Source organism: Xiphophorus maculatus, chromosome 13 (assembly GCF_002775205.1).
Source record: "Xiphophorus maculatus strain JP 163 A chromosome 13, X_maculatus-5.0-male, whole genome shotgun sequence".
Classification (NCBI taxonomy): Eukaryota; Metazoa; Chordata; class Actinopteri; order Cyprinodontiformes; family Poeciliidae; genus Xiphophorus; species Xiphophorus maculatus.
In genome coordinates this window covers 24,687,467-24,706,543 of record NC_036455.1, presented here as the reverse complement: position 1 = coordinate 24,706,543, position 19,077 = coordinate 24,687,467, and the positions used below count along the sequence as shown (strand labels likewise).

Genomic DNA, 19,077 nt, shown 5'->3' with positions numbered 1-19,077 from the left:
TTTTTTAGGAATCTGAATGTGTTTAGAAAACGCTAACAAAAGGCGCACCGAGTTATTTAGTGCAAAGTCTATCTCCTCAAGCCGAATCCCTCCCCTTTGAGATGATACTAAGCCTGTTGACGGAACAGGTTTAGGCCACACTAAATGATCTTAACCTGTTCCAAAGTCCAACAGTTTGTCAGATAGTCTGTCACTATTTTAAAGCTTTGAACCTGAAAGGATTTCCCTTCACATCAGGTAAGTTACATAAAATTTATAGACATCTTTCAAGTAAAATGAGATGTATTACTTCGTTAAATGTGTTGGGGAAAAAAGACTTATTTTTAAGTTTGTACTCCTTTGTCCTCTCTCAAACGATCTTTAAAAATTCACTTGTTTTTCACGTCATTCTGATGTGTGTTTTTTTGTGTTATTTTTCAGGATGTGGTTTCAGTTTAAAATGTTGATTGCCCTGCTGGCTGTCACAACAATTGGGGTGTTTTTGACGGCAAGTTATACAGGCTGGGCTGAGCTTAAAATGCCAAACTCGTGTCGGTGTGAGAAATGTTTTTCAAAAGAAAACGTGTTCCTTAATCAACACCTGAACCGCTCCATTGAACCGTTTCTGTCGGCAACGACCATCCTCTCTGGAGACGAATACGACTGGTGGCGGGTATGCCTTCCCTTATGGATCCCCATGGAAATTTTTTTTTTACATTCCTCTATTTTGTCTTTAGTCGTGGGCAAACAGAAACTGGTCTAACAACCGACTGTGTTTGTTCAATCTGACAGCGCTTACAGAGCAACAGACAGAACTTCAGCTACTTTAAAGCAACACTTGACAAACTGTTCAAGATAATCTCGCCCAGTCCTGTTCTTGAAAAACCCCAAACTGAGGGATGCAGGACTTGTGCAGTTGTTGGAAATTCTGTGAACTTGAAAGGGTCGCGTTACGGACCCTTGATAGATTTCCAAGATATCGTTATAAGGTAAATACTCATTTTAAAAAAAGTCTTCTTTTTTTTTATTTTAAAAATGTATGAAAACAAACCAACCAAAATTCAACTACCCAAAATTTGTCCTTCTGTTTTAGAATCAACCGCGCTCCAACCAAAGGCTTTGAGGAAGACGTGGGGGCGAGAACAACTCATCGTGTCATGTATCCAGAGAGTGGCTCGACTTTAGATAACTCTACTCATCTCATAATGTTTCTTTTCAAGATAAGAGACCTGGAGTGGCTCCTCAGGTCCTTCCCAACAGGAACTTCTGGAAAGTGAGTGATATTTTCGTTAGTCCTTATATGTTTCAGTGCTCCATGTATTTACATACAGTCCCAATATAAGGCTGTCTGTAAACACAGCCTAATAAATATGAAGCAGTGCCATTTAAATTTTTCTGGAAAAATAAAATATGCATATTTATTTGTCTTCTCTTCATTAGGGAAACAGAAAGCAGCATACCTTTTATTTTCTTTATTTATCCAACCATTAGAATAATTCTTCAATTTTATAGAAAACGATTGGTCGTGACTTTACCTGATAATCCAACACTACTCCACTACAGTGGCAAACTCACATTAGATATATTTTATTTTCTAGTTCTCGGGAGCCCGAACCCGTACTGATGCCGCCCTGGGCAAGTGCCCATGAAGCCCATATCAAAAACTGCCACTGTATGTACATTTTCAAAAAAATGTTTAAGAAAACGTTTTATTGTCTCAAACCAAACATGTTAGAAGGTGCTCAGTTTTCCAGATCTCTATATTCAGGAAGGTTTAAAAGAAGTAGTTTTAGTTTTAAGCATTCATTTAGAAATGTCCCTCTGCATTCATTTCCTACGGAAGTTGTGCGATGAAGCTGCTTGTCCTCATCCAGTCGAGCGACTGGCGCAATTCTTGCATTTGAAACGTCAAGTTCGTACACGTAGTGCACAGACGGGTCAGTGACGCGACGTGAGAAAGTTAAAAAAGGTTCAACTTTTGTTGTCGTCTGCTGTCACGGAAACCTTTCACCCTTTGCTGTCGTTCGTTGCTCCCCCTTTTTTCAAGCCCACAATGTGCTGCTGTTACCGAGGTAACCCTTTGCAGGAGAGAGGCTTTTAGCTCAATATAGGTCATTCGATTAATCTGGATTATGAAGCTTGGGCTGCTGATGAACTTTCTATCACGTATCAGAGACCATGTCTGGGAAAGCAGTCTGGTGCTGCGTTCACGGACTTCCGTTCAACACGCACACATTGTTCTTGGTAAACATAACCCCCCTCAACTCACCACCTTCACTGGCCCCATTCTTTTGTCTATACGTTGCTTTTCTTGTTAAGAGGTTGTTGTTTTTTTGCCACTCTGTCCTTTACACTGTTGGGACAAAGTGTGATAAAAAAAAAAAAAAAAACTTTTAGCAAAAACAAGGAAATTTCTGATTTTGAAACATTGAAACTCGATACTATAATTTCTTTTTCACCTCCTCCAATCTCTTGTTCTTTCATTTCTGATCTAATGAATGGGTGGCACCTCCCATGATGGCTGCAGCCTGAGGTACCTGTCTTTCCATGTCTTATGCTGTTTGTTGGTCTTTCTTTGGAAGGGCTGTAATTATATGGTGTTTCTCTATAATGACAACAAAGGCATTCTGATTCCAATATCAACATGTTAAAATGATCAGATTAATCCCTTTCATTGAAGCGTTAACATCAACAGCCTTTCTTGTTTTGTAATTATGCTATTTGTGTTTTTCATATTTTGGTTTTTACAATACCAGAGCTTGCACATAACTTTCTACTTTTTTCAGTCCAATGATTCCTTTCATCAAGTGTTGTGATGAAACAGTTACTCATTACTTGCGCAGTCTTTTTCTAACATTTACTTTTCTACTCTTGAGTGATTTTTGAAATGGCTACATTTTCATTTTACTTCAGTAAAAATATGTTGACACATTGCTGCTTTTACTCGAGTCCAATCATTTGACTCTGTCTGTCTTACTTGTCAAGTTCATTGAACTCGTTATCTTAGGACTTTAAACAGCTATCTCCACTTTACGATGTGAATACACTCCTCTTGATAACGCAAAACATCTGCAATATGCTGCATTCAGAGATAGCATAGTTAAGACATCGTACCAGAAAGTGAGAACGTTTTTTTTGTTTTTTTTTCTCGCACTGTTAAAGTGTTTTGGGGAAAGTTTTTTATTAGTTTAACTGGATTGCTGGATTATCTTTGCATCTTAAAATACCTACAAACACACTGAGACATTTAAAATGATATTATACAGTTTGACTGCATTTCTGTAAATATCTTAATTTGCTTCACATTTGCCTTAATATAATTGCAGACATAAATTGATGAAATTTCTAAAACCTGACTTAACAGTACACCGGTAAACTTTTATTTCATATGAAAATATGTTATTTCATTTATCTGCAGGTGAAATATGGCAGAGAATAAACATTAGCTGGTAAAACTGCCTTCCTCTGCATGTCTTTTTTCTCTCTCTGACTCTGAAGCCTTATCATCTTTACTTAATACACTTAAACAGTTTTCTTTACCGTCACTTTTTTTTACGTGCTGTTCATTTAACGACCCTGCTGGTTCCTCATAAAATCCTTTCTTCTTCAGTTCTCTTTGATATCTCAAATTGTTGTCAACAATGTTTTTTTCTCTCTATTCTTTGAATCCCTCTAAGTGTTGTGTGCAATTTGCAAGCATCAAGAATGTATTAAAAAAGTAGCCTATAACGAAATAAAGTAAGCACTTTATCCGCTATTATTAAGGAAGAATAATTAACATTAACTTTGGACAAAAAGTTTGGCTCCTTCTTCCTTAAAGTCCACGGATCTCTGGCAGGTGGACTGCGGCTGGAGGAAGTGAAACCACGACACTGCGCGTTGCCGTCACAGATCACAGAGTTTAATTCCACACAAAATAACGCATGAATCAATTAACAAAGCTGCAGAGATATAGAGATATATTCATTACCTGTAACAGGAAAAAAAATAGAAAAAAGAAACACAAAGAAACAAGGGGGGCAAAGACGCGTCTTTGGAGAAAGCTTTATGCTCAAAAGCAAAACAGTGGTAGCATTCTGAATTTCTGAGGCTTGCATGAAATTTTATACTCAGTGGGTGTTTCTCCAATTTAATATATTCAATTAAGGCGTTCCACTCTTTAACCAATTCGAAACTCCCGTAAGGAGTCAGGAAACTTGAGAAGTCTCCTAATTTTACAACAAAGTTCCAAAGGCGTCTGGTTTCCGTCAAGAGACAAGGGCGGACCAGTTAATCTTAGAGGATACCAGGTACGAATGTCCCCGGCGCCGAGAGTCTTAAGATAAGATTTCGCAGACACCCTCGGAATCTGACGTCTCTTCCATTATCTCTCCTAACGTTCTCGAAGAGACTTCAAGAAATGTTATCTTTGCAAACCCCTTTTTTGCTTTTGCACAATTAGCCCCCCAAAAGATTGAGTTCTGCCAAAATAATACATAAAATCCACAGGACAAAATAAAGTATAATTCCTGAGCCATTTTCTAATAGTAAAGAAAACATTTTCATTCAAACAATTTCCATTTGCTTCTAAAATCGTCACAGATAATACAGTTTTCAGATACCTTCATCATTTAGTAGTTTTAAAATGAGATAATACAATCTTCAGTAAAAACATAGTATTAATACTTAGAAATGAAATGTTAAGGGGTTTCAATCTTCTATTTTGCATTAGTTTCACACCATCGCAGATGCTGGCCTCCAGCAGGTCTCCCCCGACTGCCTGCAAGAATGCGAATTTATGACTCTGTGTTCTAGCCGGGCAGCAAAAGGCCCCATTTAGTGATCTGCATTCTAACCCCTGTCTGTCCGATTCAAAACAAGAGTATCCAACCTAACCTTTTTACACATGCGTAAAATTAACTGCATTAAGCACCAAAATAATCATTTTCCTTAACACTATGTAACTGTTAAATATAGCAAGCAGTGTTATGTAGACGTTTTATTATCATTCCAGCTTTTTTATATTTCCAGTCTGACAATAATAAATGATTAACGTGGTTTAACTGCGTTGTTGTGACTTTAACCCTGACACAGCTCTAACCTTTTTTATATGTGAACTATTCTGTTCTTGTTCATTGTCAGCACAGCCAACTAGAAAAATGAGCTAATGTTATTCTTAAAAATCACACGAGAGTCCTTGACGGCTAGCGAATAACAGACGCATTAAACCGGGACGTCGTCCGTCGCCTTCAGCAGACGTTTAATTCACTGGAAACTTATCAGTTCTGTGGCTGTGTGCGATTTTAAACATCACCTGGAGAACGTTGAGTGGCTCGCTGGCTCCATTCTGCTGGGCTGCAGGAAGTTGGCGTCGTCAATTATACTACTTCAGAGACTAAAAGGTGATATTACTGTGAACTGTGCTTTTTGTGAAACTGATAGGAAAACTCTAGTTCATCTGAAATTGTTCATTCATAAAACATCTCTTGTTGTTTTTGGATTTTGCTTACCCTAACTTTTCTTGTTGGATGAATGTTTTGTTTGGCAAGGCAGATACTAGCAGTAAACCAAAGTCTCACTTTTACGGTATCATCCTGCTACTTATGCAATCTAAATTCAATATTCATTCCCGAAACGTGAGAAAAAAAATCTTTTATTTAATTGTGTACGTGGCAATGTGACACCATTTTGTGGTTGAGATTGCAGAGACGGAGTTGGAATGTTTCTAAATGAAAGTGGATACATATGAGTCGACTTACAAAAACAAGACTGAAGATAACAAAAGAGCAAGATACAAGAGTTATGTGCAGAAGGCGAGGCAAACTGGCTTGGCTACTAAGAATGCACAACACAAAATACCACCACCTACCAATAAAGAAATAATCTCTATTTACGTAAAGAGCAGAACAAAAGAAAGAACTGAGAAGTCCAACATAAAGGAGTGAATCCAGTATGGAACACCCGGAGTGACAAAAACCAGAAATAACCCAAAATGATCCAAATGTGAAGATATATTGAGAAACAAAGCAGAAGGATCCCAAACTGACATAACAAGTGAGGGAACCATTGCTCATAGAACCTGATCTAGAAGTTCAAACTAACCTCCCTGTTATGGAGGGTGACGAGTGACAACATCAAATAAATAAATATGCCATGAAGTATGCCTGTACATCTTCCATTAATGAATTTATTTAAATAGATTACAGTTGAAAATAAATAACTTTGGGTTATTTTTTAAATATATTTGGATCTATGTAAGAAGCTTGTTTAGACATTAACTAAAGGTCTTGAATGCCATATAAAAAATTCTTTTTTTTTAGAAAGAAATAGACAGAAGGACATTTTGTTTATACTCTCTGTATTGTTAAAACATATATTTTGTGATGTAAAATTTGAATTCTACTTTAGAATTTAAGATTGTTTCTATTTTAGGACTGGAATGCTAAAGTGTCCTTCTGTTTTGAAATGAGTTTCAATCTGGGGCGACTGTGGCTCTTTGGTAGAGTAGTCGTCTTGCGATCGGAAGGTTGTAGGTTCGATTCCAGCTTCCTCCTGCCACATGTCGATGTGCCTCTGGGCAAGGCACTTAACCCCAAAATTGCCTACCGATCTGCGTATCGGTGTATAAATGTGTGCGTGTTTGTGAGCGCGACTGGGTGAATGTGACTCTAGTGTAAAGCGCTTTGAGTGGTCAAAAATGACTGGAAAAGCGCTATATAAGTTCAGTCCATTTACCATTTAGTTAAACTAAACGATGCCGTTTTTCCTACATCATACAGGCGAGTAAAATCCAGAGCTAACAAAAATTTGGTGAGTATGTTTTTCTTTTATTTGCTGTTGTTTCATAAACCTTTTCTTATTAATTGTCACATTTGTGTAAGTTGAATAACTTCTACCTCAGGTGATGGTGCTGAATCCAGCTTTTATGAAGTATGTTCATCAGACGTGGCTGGGGAAGAAAGGAAGATACCCGTCCACTGGCTTTATGACCTTGATTTCCGCACTTCACATTTGTGATGAGGTATGTTTTTCGTTTGTTTAACTTGGCAGAATTGTAAATTTGATTGTTTTTTAAGTATTTTCTTCCAAACTTTTCAAATTAGAAAATTCCGATTACGGTAAAAAAATAAATAAATAAATTTTAAAAAATTGCTCTTGTACATGTTTTCAATTTTTTTACCCAGTAGACAATGCTTTTTATATTAGAATCATTTTTGGGGAGGGATTTGTCACTTTACACACCTAGAGAGAGATTTCTTTCCCCCCTATTTGTCATTGCAAGTTATTTACATTTTCAAGTCTTACTTGGGTTTGGCTTTGGCTAGCACTTACCCATTAGGTCATTCTGCCACATATGTATAAAATATTCTTTGTTTCTTTTTTTCCCAGGTTCATGTGTTTGGTTTTGGAGCTGACAGCAACGGAAGCTGGAGCCATTACTGGCAATCAGCGAAAAGCAAAAAGTTTAAAACTGGACCTCATCCCGGAAAACAGGAGTATGCAGCGATAAACAAGTTGGCAGATGAAAACACAATCTACTTTTATATAGGAAATTGATTTATTTCCAGAAATGTGAAGCTTAGTTTTTATTTTTATTTTAGTCATCTCCCAAAAAGTTAGAAAAACATAGAAGCAGTGAATAAACTAGATCTTAATCCTCACACTTTAAGGTCTAAGTTTCAGTTTTAAAGGAAATAGAATACAAACACTTTGCAACTGCTGTGAAAGTGGCAATGATCGAAACACACAATTTTATCGGCATAATATTGCATGCCAGGTATGTGCTACCCTTCAACGGTAGCTTTTTTATTCTTATTATTTTTCACATCAGCTAGCCTGTGGCTACAGATGCTTGTTCTGAAATAACTATTGTACTATTGAATTTATCCTTATTTTTGACTGGAGTGGATATGTCTTCTCTCTCTCTCTCGACATTTTTATTTATTATTTATCAAGTCATTGTGGCATATGGAATGTATACTATTTAAACGGAGTGGGATATTTATACATTTTTTTATTTTCAGGGATTTTTAATGTTAAGCTGGAAGTGGACATATCATCCTCTTAAATCCCTCCTTTTCACACGTAAACCATTCACCTATGGTCTGTATGAAGCAGAACTGCAATGCTTTGGTCTGAATTCCTGGTTGTCTTATTTCCACAGACCTCTCGTTTACCTCTGAGGCACGTTTTGGAGTGACTCGTTTTGGAGCGACTCGTTTTAGGGTGACTCGTTTTGGAGCGACTCGTTTTGGAGCGACTCGTTTTAGGGCGACTCGTTTTGGAGCGACTCGTTTTGGAGCGACTCGTTTTAGGGCGACTCGTTTTGGAGCGACTCGTTTTGGAGCGACTCGTTTTAGGGCGACTCGTTTTGGAGCGACTCGTTTTGGAGCGACTCGTTTTAGGGCGACTCGTTTTAGGGCGACTCGTTTTGGAGCGACTCGTTTTGGAGCGACTCGTTTTAGGGCGACTCGTTTTAGGGCGACTCGTTTTAGGGCGACTCGTTTTGGGGCGACTCGTTTTAGGGCGACTCGTTTTAGGGCGACTCGTTTTGGAGCGACTCGTTTTGGGGCGACTCGTTTTAGGGCGACTCGTTTTGGAGCGACTCGTTTTAGGGCGACTCGTTTTAGAGCGACTCGTTTTGGGGCGACTCGTTTTGGGGCGACTCGTTTTAGAGCGACTCATTTTGGAGCGACTCGTTTTGGAGCGACTCGTTTTGGAGCGACTCGTATTGGAGTTGTTCCTGTTCGGCCATTTTTGTAGTTTGATAGCAGTGATACCAGTTATCTACTGACAGAGAAACTTTTCATTCCCAAGTTTATTAAAGATGTCAACAACAGAAGACTTGTCCATCCAGCCTTACATGTTGGAGCCAGAGTCAGACCCAGAGCAGGAGATTGAAGACGCACAACCTGCAGATCCACGTATTCAAAGGAATTCATCTTTACAGTAAAAACACCATCCATTCTCCATCCATACCAACCACCTACAAAAGGGAGTGTAATTTAACTACAGTGTCCATGCATGTCAGATTACCTATCAAAATATTAATAGCACCACAATATGATGCAAGGGGATGATGTAAGGAATCGTGTTAGTTAACACACGCTAGACCTGAACATTTTGACTTGTTTACTTGCAACTTCAGCATAACTGAGCTTGGACTACAAAATCGCTGAGAGGGAAAAAATGGCGGATAAGCCAGAAGTCGTGACCTTGTGTTGCAGTTCCACAGCAAATGCAGTGACAACACAAACAAGAAACCATAATGACAGATAGAGAAAAATGAACAGCCTGAAAAATATAACCCAAAAAGAATTTAAAGATATCCACGCAGCACCGGGAGAGAATGAATTAAAATTTTTTGCCCTCCTAAACAGAGTACACAATAAAACATATTTAAAGGCTAAAAAAGTGGGTTTTGCATGATATGTCCACTTTAAGACTAAATGGTGACGCTGCTTAGTGGTTTACAGCTGATAATAAACTAGTACAACACTGGTGTGCTTTGGAGTATTATCCAGCTGCATGATCCAAGAGTTGTTGGTCTTAAAGCTGCAGTATGTAGTTTTCACAAACATGTGCTTTTTCATATTTGTTAAAACATTCGTGACTGAATGGCATGAGACAGATCGTCTGTGGGGGGGAAAACATTGAGCTCCTCCAGCACCTCCTAATTCGACTTCTGCCGTCTGAAGAAATGCATTGCTCCCGGTCAAAAACAACCAATCAGAGCCAGGAGGCGGGTCTTAGCGTTGTCAGTCAACCTCCTGTGTGCTGCTCAATGTGTTAAAAACTTCTTACAGTTGAAAGAAAACCGTAACTAGCCTTGGTGTTTGTGGCAAGCTATGTAGTGGTGAGCCAACCGTAGCTTAGCAAAGAGGGAGAGGGGTGGCATGGGCACGAGAGTGATTGACAGTGCTAAAACCCTCCTCCTGCCTCTGATTGGTTGTTTCTGACTGAGTAGTACAGGAGCACTGGGAGAAGGCGAAGGAACTCAATTTTTTCACAGATTATCTGTATTATACTGTCTTTTTCTGAATCATGAATGCTGATCTTAACTAATTTCAAAGGTCCTTGGTTCTTCTGTTACCTCCTGAATGATTTGTTAATGTTCGCATGGATTACTTTTGGCAGGCTGACCTCTCCTGAGAGGTGGTCAGCCTTCACTATTCCATGTTTTCTTCATTTGTGGATAGTGGAATCTCTGGGGCAGCGTGTTGTCTTCATCTAGTGTGATGTCTTACACTTTGAGAAGCTCTAGCATGTTTCATTCCAAAGATACCAAGCCTGGCTGTCGCTAGCAAAACCAAACTCAGCATTCAGAGAAACGATGCAGTTAATCACAGGTCATTCATCGTTTCACAAGTGTGAAATTATTTCTTCACATATCGGGTTAGGAAAAACATTGCCCTTTTTTACATTATGTGTGGACCCTTTCAACAAATTAGAATATTATTGAAAAGTCAGTTTAATTCAGGAACTTTCACCAAGAAATTACACACAGAGGGATGTTTGAAAGCCTTTATTTTTGTTAATTATGATTTTTTTCTTCTTACACTTAATGAAAACATGACTATTACATCAGACCAACAAAAAAATTCTAAATAAAAAAGTTATGTTTAATACCTGCTTAAAGGTTATTTTCAAAAGTTACCGTTAAATCTGACAATCTGTCTTTTTTATGTATAGATGGGATAAAATTCGGCAAGCTGTTACAAAACTCTTTAGATTGCAACAAACTACCTCCATGTCTTTTCAGAACCTGCACCGACTAACAGGTGGGATGCATAAAGAGCTTTGACTCCATTAAGATCAGAAAAGGTTTGAGGTGAAAATTTGGCTCATATTTACCCTTTTGTAAACTTGCTGCACCCGCCTTGTCAGTTTATTTTGTAAACTTGCTGCACCCGCCTTGTCAGTTTATTTTGTAAACTTGCTGCACCCGCCTTGTCAGTTTATTTTGTAAACTTGCTGCACCCGCCTTGTCAGTTTATTTTGTAAACTTGCCCCTCCCTGTTGGAAAAGCTGCCTGTCCTGGAATTGGACGTCATCAGGGCCGTGCAGAGACCTTTGGAGGAGCTGGGGCTCAAAGTTAAAAAGGGGCACATTGAACAAAATCTTAAAACACCATACAACAACATAGCAACAACTCATATTAATCAAGAATCTAATTGGATCCTACTATTTCATTGGCATCATGCGGGGAAATGCAAAGCAAATCTAGTCTCTATTTTCCCCAACAGGTATAAAGTTGCTGTTTCTGCTGCTGACAGTCCTGGAGGGCTGAGCTGATCTAAGACCGTAGATCTACCCCTGTAGCATCATTTCTAGACAATGTTGTTAAATTTTATTTAATGCATTCAGCCGAGAATTTTTTTTGGTACATTTAGGATTTAATTAGGAAGTTTACTTTGTAAAAGTTTAAAGAATCATCTTGATAGTTTGATTGTTGTTTTACCATGGCTACAATATGGTGTAATCTTTGTGTTTGAGTTACATTTGTTCACAAATACATCACAGCAAACAACCAATAATCAGTGATTGATTTTAAACTCTGTCAATAAACCTGGTCTCCCTCTCACAGATTCACCTTATCAATATTTAAACATGTTGACAATGCTGAGGTTCTTAGTAGGACGGGGGGTTCTGTCTAAGGCCCCATATTACCTTGGGCCGGCCCTGCATGAAGAGCTGCTGCGATGCGCATCTCTGGAATCTACTTGGAATCTACCTGGAATCTACCTGGAATCCCCCGGTGGCCCCCGTCAGACCCCCGATGCTTTGAAGATATTTTGATTCATTTCATTGTGGCATGTTTGGCTTTTTGATGCGGTTCTAATTATTGCTACAATATTTTCTCTGATGTTTATTTTGTGAACTCTAAATGCTCTGGGCCGAATCTTCCTTCCTTTAACACTTGAGGTTCTGCAATAACTTCTATTTACAGCCCAGAACCTCCAGCCCAGATTCCGTCAGCAGCGGCTTCAACCCACCTGGTAGAAATGTTAAGGAGAAGCAGAGCGAACAGAGAGCAGGTGGTACCAGGTGGTACCAGGTGGTACTGGGACTTTGAGCTGCGTCGTGACTCGCGGTGACAGTCGGTACCGTGTCTCATATCAGGATGTCTGATATAAAGACAGATATTCTTTCTATCTGTCGGTGGACCGACTCAAGCTGCCTGCAGCAAACCGAGTGAACCGAGCTTTTAGCAGAATGATGAAGTTAAAGTCAGAAGTTTCTCTGCAGCTGAAACATTTCTGTGTTTAGGGGTGAGGCGGGTTTTGTCCCGCTATTGCGAGAACAATTACGAAACTATGAATAGAAACAGTCCCTCCAGCGTGTCCTGGGTCTTCCTCGGGGCCTCCTCCCGGTGGGACGTGCCCGGAACACCTCACCAGGGAGGCGTCCAGGAGGCATCCTGACCAGATGCCCGAGCCACCTCAACTGGCTCCTCTCGATGTGAAGGCGCAGCAGCTCTACTCTGAGTCCCTCCTGGATGACTGAGCTTCTCATCCTATCTCTAAGGGAGAGCCCAGCCATCCTACAGAGAAAACCCATTTCGGCCGCTTGTATCCGCGATCTCGTTCTTTCGGTCATGACCCAAAGCTCATGACCATAGATGAGGGTGGGAACGTAGATCGACCGGTAAATCGAGAGCTTTGCTTTTTGGCTCAGCTCTCTCTTCACCACGACGGACCGGTACAGCGCCCGCTTGACGGCAGACGCTACGCCAATCCGCCTGTCCACCTCCCGCTCCCTTCTTCCCCCATTCGTGAACAAGATCCCGAGATACTTGGACTCCTCCACTTGGGGCAGGACACCCCCCCTGACCTGGAGAAGGCACTCTACCCTTTTCCGGCTCAAGACCATGGCCTCGGATTTGGAGGCACTGATCCTCATCCCGGCCGCTTCATACTCGGCTGCGAACCGCTCCAACGAGAGCTGCAGATCATGACCTGATGAAGCCAGAAGGACCACGTGGTCTGCAAAAAGCAGAGATGAGATCCTAAGGCCACCAAATCGGATCCCCTCAACACCTTGGCTGCGCCTAGAAATTCTGTCCATGAAAGTTTGTTTAGTGTTAGGGTTTTAAAGCCACATTCAATTGGACAACCACCCTGATAGACTACAGCATAGTGCCAGTCAGATGAAATCATAGTGAACCTAATCGCCCAAATGAAGTATATACTGTACATGCAGAGTCTAAATCAAGTACAAACTGTCCCACAAACTATAAGTGTAAATGTCTTAATATAAAAGTTAGTGCCGGAGCCTTAAGGAACTCCGGGCGGATCTCATCCACCCCCGGAGCCCTGCCACCGAGGAGCTTTTTAACCACCTCGGTGCCCTCGTCCCCAGAGATTGGAGAGCCCAACCCAGAGTCCCCAGGCTCCGCTTCCTCAATGGAAGGCATGTTGGTGGGATTGAGGAGGTGTTCGAAGTACTCTGCCCACCGGCCCACAACGTCCCGAGTAGAGGTCAGCAGCACACCATCCCCACTATAAACAGTGTTGGTGCTGCACCGCTCCCCCCCCGAGACGCCGGATGGTGGACCAGAATCGCCTCGGAGCCGTACAGAAGTCTTTCTCCATGGCCTCTCTAAGCTCCTCCCACGCCCGAGTTTTTGCCTCAGCAACCACCCGAGCCGCATGCCGCTTCGCACGCCGGTACCCATCAGCTGCTTCTGGAGTCCCACAGGCCAAAAAGGCCCGGTAGGACTCCTTCTTCAGCCTGACGGCATCCCTCACCGAAGGTGTCCACCAACGGGTTCGAGGGTTGCCGCCGCGACAGGCACCGACAACCTTGCGGCCACAGCTCCGATCGGCCGCCTCGACAATGGAGGCACGGAACATGGTCCACTCAGACTCCATGTCCCCCACCTCCCCGGGACGTGTTCGAAGTTTTGCCGGAGATGGGAGTTAAAGCTCCGTCTCACAGGGGATTCCGCCAGACGTTCCCAGCAGACCCTCACAACACGTTTGGGCCTGCCAGGTCTGACCGGCTTCCTCCCCCACCACCGGAGCCAACTCACCACCAGGTAGTGGTCAGTGGACAGCTCCGCACCTCTCTTCACCCGAGTGTCCAAGACATACGGCCGCAGATCCGATGAAACGATGACAAAGTTGATCATCAAACTGCGGCCTAGGGTGTCCTGGTGCCAAGTGCACATATGGACACCCTTATGCTTGAACATGGTGTTCGTTATGGACAATCCATGACGAGCACAGAAGTCCAGCAACAGAACACCGCTCAAGTTCAGGTCGGGCGGGCCGTTCCTCCCAACCACGCCCCTTCAGGTCTCACTGTTATTGCCCACGTGAGCGTTGAAGTCCCCCAGCAGAACAAGGGAGTCCCCAGGAGGAGCACTCTCCAGTACCCCCTCTAAGGACTCCAAAAAGGGTGGGTAGTCTGAACTGTCGTTCGGCCCGTAAGCACAAACAACAGTCAGAACCCGTCCCCCCACCCGTAGGCGGAGGGAGGCTACCCTCTCGTTCACCGGGGTAAACCCCAACGTACAGGCGCCGAGATGGGGAGCAACAAGTATGCCCACTCCTGCCCGACGTCTCTCACCTTGGGCAACTCCAGAGTGGAAGTATGTCCAGCCCCTCTCAAGGAGACTGGTTCCAGAACCAGAGCCATGCATCGAGGCGAGACAGACTATTTCTAGCCGGAACCTCTTGACCTCACGCACTAGCTCCGGCTCCTTCCCCACCAGAGAGGTGACATTCCACATCCCAAGAGCCAGCTTCTGCAACCGGGAATCGGACCGCCAGGGTCCCCTCCCTTGGCCGCCACCCATCACACAGTGCACCCGACCCCTTTGGCCCCTCTCACGGGTGGTGGGCCCATGGGGGGGGGGCCCCATGTTTCCTCTTCGGGCTGAGCCCGGCCGGGCTCCAATGGTAAAAGCCCGGCCACCAGGCACTCGCCATCGTCCACCCCCTCCAGGCCTGGCTCCAGAGTGGGGCCCCGGTGACCCGCGTCCGGGCGAGGGAACACCAAGTCCAAGGTTTTCCTTCGTCATTGGGGTCTTCGGGCTGCGCTTTGTCTGGTCCCTGACCTAGGACCTGTCTGCCTTGGCTTCATGCCCCCACCAGGGGCATGAAGCCCCAGACAGCATAGCTCCTAGGATCATTGGGACACTCAAACCCCTCCACCACAATAAGGTGGCAGTCCAACATGGAGGCAGAGAAACTTATTAGACTGAGGGCAGCCAGACTAGTTTATTTTGCTAAATTATTATATTTAGCTAAATATTATTGACATACAGATAAAAAATAAAAATTAAAAAAAAATTTTTTTTTGAAAAAAAAAAAAACCCTCAAAAAGGGCATCAAGGATAAAAGGGGCAGGGGTATGATTTCTACACTGAAAAAAATAGGATAAATTTAGAAGCTAACTGTAGAGAAAACTTGTTCTTGTGGACTGAAGGATGTTGTATTTTCAGATTTAGCTGCTTTCCCGTCTTCATACCAGCTCTTTGAAAGTTGTGACTCATAATTAGACGTTCGGACGGATTAATGCAGCAAACACGACATTTTTGTGGCAATAAGGAAGTTGTTCAGCAGAAATAAATCGCAAACAAACTCAACAAGAGCCTTTTGTAAAGTACAGCCAATAAATGTAGTTCCATAAGATAACATTTGCTAAAATATTTAACGACGTGACTTTGTTTCCTACTTCGCTCATACATAAAACTATAAATATTAAAGCTTCAAAAATGTTATATCTACAAAGCCTTCTTACGTGATCCGACAATATCTTTCTTCAAAGTGAAGTGTCCTGCAAAGTTCTGTCCAGTTGCTCTCAGCATGTGATTTTATCTTTCTATGAACTCTTTTTAAGAGCCTTCAGTGTTGCTCTTTATTTTAGACTCTTATTTTGACGGAAGAAAGAAAGCAGTTAATTTATAACTTGAGATGACCAACAACATGCGGTGACAAAGGCACTGTAAAATCACTGTTGCTGATCGATTTTTGGGTCTGATTTAGATATTCGTATTAAGCAGACAGTATTACCAAATAAAATGATGCAAATTACAAAGAAACCAATGTTGTTGTTTTATGACAGAAACATTTACCGCTGTTGTTTCACAGTAATTGTTAGATAAATAACTACTGTTGTTAAATATCATTTTAACTAACAACAACTTCATTCTAGATTAGCAAGTCATAGCATTTCTGGCTAGCTGCCAGCCACGTCTGTTTGAATTGACCTTTTGTGAAGTTACGCTGGTTGACCAGTAGATGGCGTGACATACTAGAATCTTATGTCCTCGTGACACAGTTGGCTGTTCAGACCCATCCATTACATGTGAATATTAACAAAAGTCCATTTATTTCAGTAGTTTTATCAAGTGACACACTAATATCGATTAATTACATACAGATGGATGTTTGAAAGCCTTTATTTCTGTTGGTTATGATGATTTCATGCCTGAAGTTAATGAAAAAATGACTTTGAAAATCAAAACAATAATAATAAAAAAAATGTATACAGGAATGTATTTAAAATGTAGTGTATGTTTAATACCTCATGGTATTAAACCAAGACGGTCAATTTTTAAAAGATATTTTTAATCTGAGAAATGAGTCTCATCAGAACATATTCCAATTTATTGAATAGGACTATCTTGACTGCAGTCACCCAGTGATATTTCTAAGAATATAACAATGTAGCATAAATGATCTGATCACCAGCTGAAGCAGACTCTCACTGATTTTCTGATATGACTAAAAATCCTGCAGTTTTCACTTTTTGTTTACTGACTTTTGAGATAGTACTGTGCCAATGATCACAACTGATTACAGTAACGACCCACTCATTTATTTAGTTAATTTATTTATGTCTATAGAGAAACGATACAACTAAACATTGTCACACATACACAACTGAAGCGGCGAACGGCTGGCTTCGAGCCAAAGAGGAATTTACATCCCCCGTCTCTGGTTGATCCAAGAAACTAAGTTATAACACAGGTAGGATACACTAGAAAATGTACATGTTTACATTGCCCAAGTGAAATACATTTAGACTTAGACTTATTTTACTGTCGTTGCTCAAAGACACAACAGTGAGATTTTCAACAAAATAACACTTGGCCACCATAGTACACAGAAAAACCCCCAGAAAAATCTCAAGTGTGCCTATAAATTCATAAATATACAAATAATAATGTATTTCTAAATATATATAACTTAGCATTTTCAGACAGTCTTAGTGGAGAGGATTACCTTGCGAGGTGAGAACAGAAATATAGAATCAAAGGAGTCTGTCAAGTCTGCTCTGACCAACAGTGGATCTGGCTTCCTTTTCTAGGTTCTGGTCAGAGAAGAGAGACTTGATTGGACCAGAGGTGTGAATAGCTGATTGTGATGTACCAGGGATTCTGTGGAGCCCAACACAGATGGTATTGCCATTTGTCTATTGTTAAGGATAAGAGGTTGTTCTTTCATGCTAAAGAGGGCAGATAAGTTGGGGAAGTAACACCTAGATAGTATCCAGGATCAAGGAGTTCTCCCCTGCTGTTATATGACGCTGCATAAGTCTTGAGAGCAGCTTGACCAATGTCATGATAAGACTATACCTAAAAAATAATACCTAACGCAGAAGAGGGGTGAGGAGCACATTATAAAATTTCCCATTATATTTGTAGCTTTCCGTGTGTTAGCTTTTCTCAGGGATTGTTGCACAGAGGATGTTCAGCGGAGCGATCGGTTTTATTTAGGGCTTCGAACCTTCCAAAGAAGTTGCTGAGTACATTAAGAAAGCTAGTGTCAACTTGGTACAGTGAAGATCAGATCAAATCACAAATCCAGATCAAAATGTCACTGTTCATAACATTGTTTTTTTCTTTTGTTTTTTTTTTAAAACCAGTTCTTCGATTGTATGGAGAAAAGACACATTTTTTTTAGGTTGGACCATCTGTTCTCTTCTTTCGGTGTGATTGTCCCAAAGTTGTCCTGAACCTTTTGACTCTACAGTCCCCAGTTCCTGTTCTCACACCTTCATTATTATATTTTTGTATTACCTAAAAAAATCACCTACAGGGGCAAGACCTGTAGGTGATAATATTTAAGTTATGCACTTAAATATTGTTTTAGCAAAAGAAAAATTGAGGAAATAATTCAAACTCAACAAGTGATATTTTTTGAAGAATATGGGAGAGATGCCTCTTCACTTGTTTCTGATCAAATACTTTTAAGGTTTTCTTGTATAATAGCATTAATGGATTTTATGACAAATTTTGAACTACGGCCCCAAATGATAGAATAATGCTACGTATAATAATGTTTGCATATACATTTTAGCTGCTTTGCGATATGCACAGCATCCTGTCAAGACTATTTCTTGATCTTGTCCTGTCTAGACTACGTCTTGATAGTCTTAGATATTTTCCCAACCTGAGCCCCAAACGTAAGTTTTGAATCCAAGATAAGCCACGTGTATTTGAACTGTATTATTTCCTTGATTTCCTTTTGATTTATTATATTTTAAACTCTGTTTTTCCCAAAGAAAAACAGTGACACAGTTTTTCTATAGTTTGCAGCCAATGAGATATTCCAACCAACTGCTAGACAAATGTAAAGACAAACTGCTGCAACCACAGGAAACAGACGAACAAGAGAAAATGCTGCAAATAACAAAAGCAACTGCAAACACAAATACCTGCAAACTTCCTCCACAAAGTGGAACATCTCTCAATGGTGGAGCAGGTGCACTGCGCATAGACAATACCTACTTCAACGTAGTTATTCCAGGTTTGATTCAGATCATCTACTGCATGTCTTCCCCTTTTCTCTCTGCACTACTTCCTGTCTAGCCGCTGCTGAATAACAGCCAGTAGTGCCACAAAAAACCTTCAATGAATGTCCTACAGCCCTCTGCAGCAGTAAGACGACATATTACAGCTTTTGTAGTAGTTGTAAAAAATCCGAAATTTTGAGATTAATCTCAGAAATGTTCTAGCAAAAACATGAAAATTTCTGAATTTGAAAAGTCGAAAATTTGCCAGAAAAAAAAAGACATTTTGAGATTAATATCAGAAATTTTGGAATTTTTTCAAGCAAAATTTAAACTTTTGGAGCAGAGAAATTTCTTTGATTTTCCTGGAAA

General features: G+C 41.0%; 1 protein-coding gene across 1 annotated transcript; it reads left to right on the top strand.

Moving 5' to 3' along the window:
* Positions 1–119: 119 nt before the first annotated feature.
* On the top strand, positions 120–10,529 carry LOC106699843 (CMP-N-acetylneuraminate-beta-galactosamide-alpha-2,3-sialyltransferase 1-like). Its single transcript, XM_023344985.1, has 7 exons — positions 120–237; positions 421–652; positions 772–968; positions 1,073–1,252; positions 6,738–6,768; positions 6,860–6,979; positions 7,348–10,529. The coding sequence occupies exons 2-7, from the start codon at positions 422–424 to the stop codon at positions 7,513–7,515; spliced, it is 927 nt and encodes a 308-aa protein (XP_023200753.1). The 5' UTR covers positions 120–237; position 421; the 3' UTR covers positions 7,516–10,529.
* The last annotated feature ends 8,548 nt before the right edge of the window (positions 10,530–19,077 follow it).

Excerpts from the sequence above, each read along its gene's own strand:
- LOC106699843 (XM_023344985.1), top strand. The coding sequence starts at position 422 with ATGTGGTTTCAGTTTAAAATGTTGATTGCCCTGCTGGCTGTCACAACA. Across the intron at positions 1,253-6,737 it reads CCAACAGGAACTTCTGGAAA|GCGAGTAAAATCCAGAGCTA; the intron begins GTGAGTGATATT and ends TACATCATACAG. Across the intron at positions 6,980-7,347 it reads CACTTCACATTTGTGATGAG|GTTCATGTGTTTGGTTTTGG; the intron begins GTATGTTTTTCG and ends TTTTTTTCCCAG.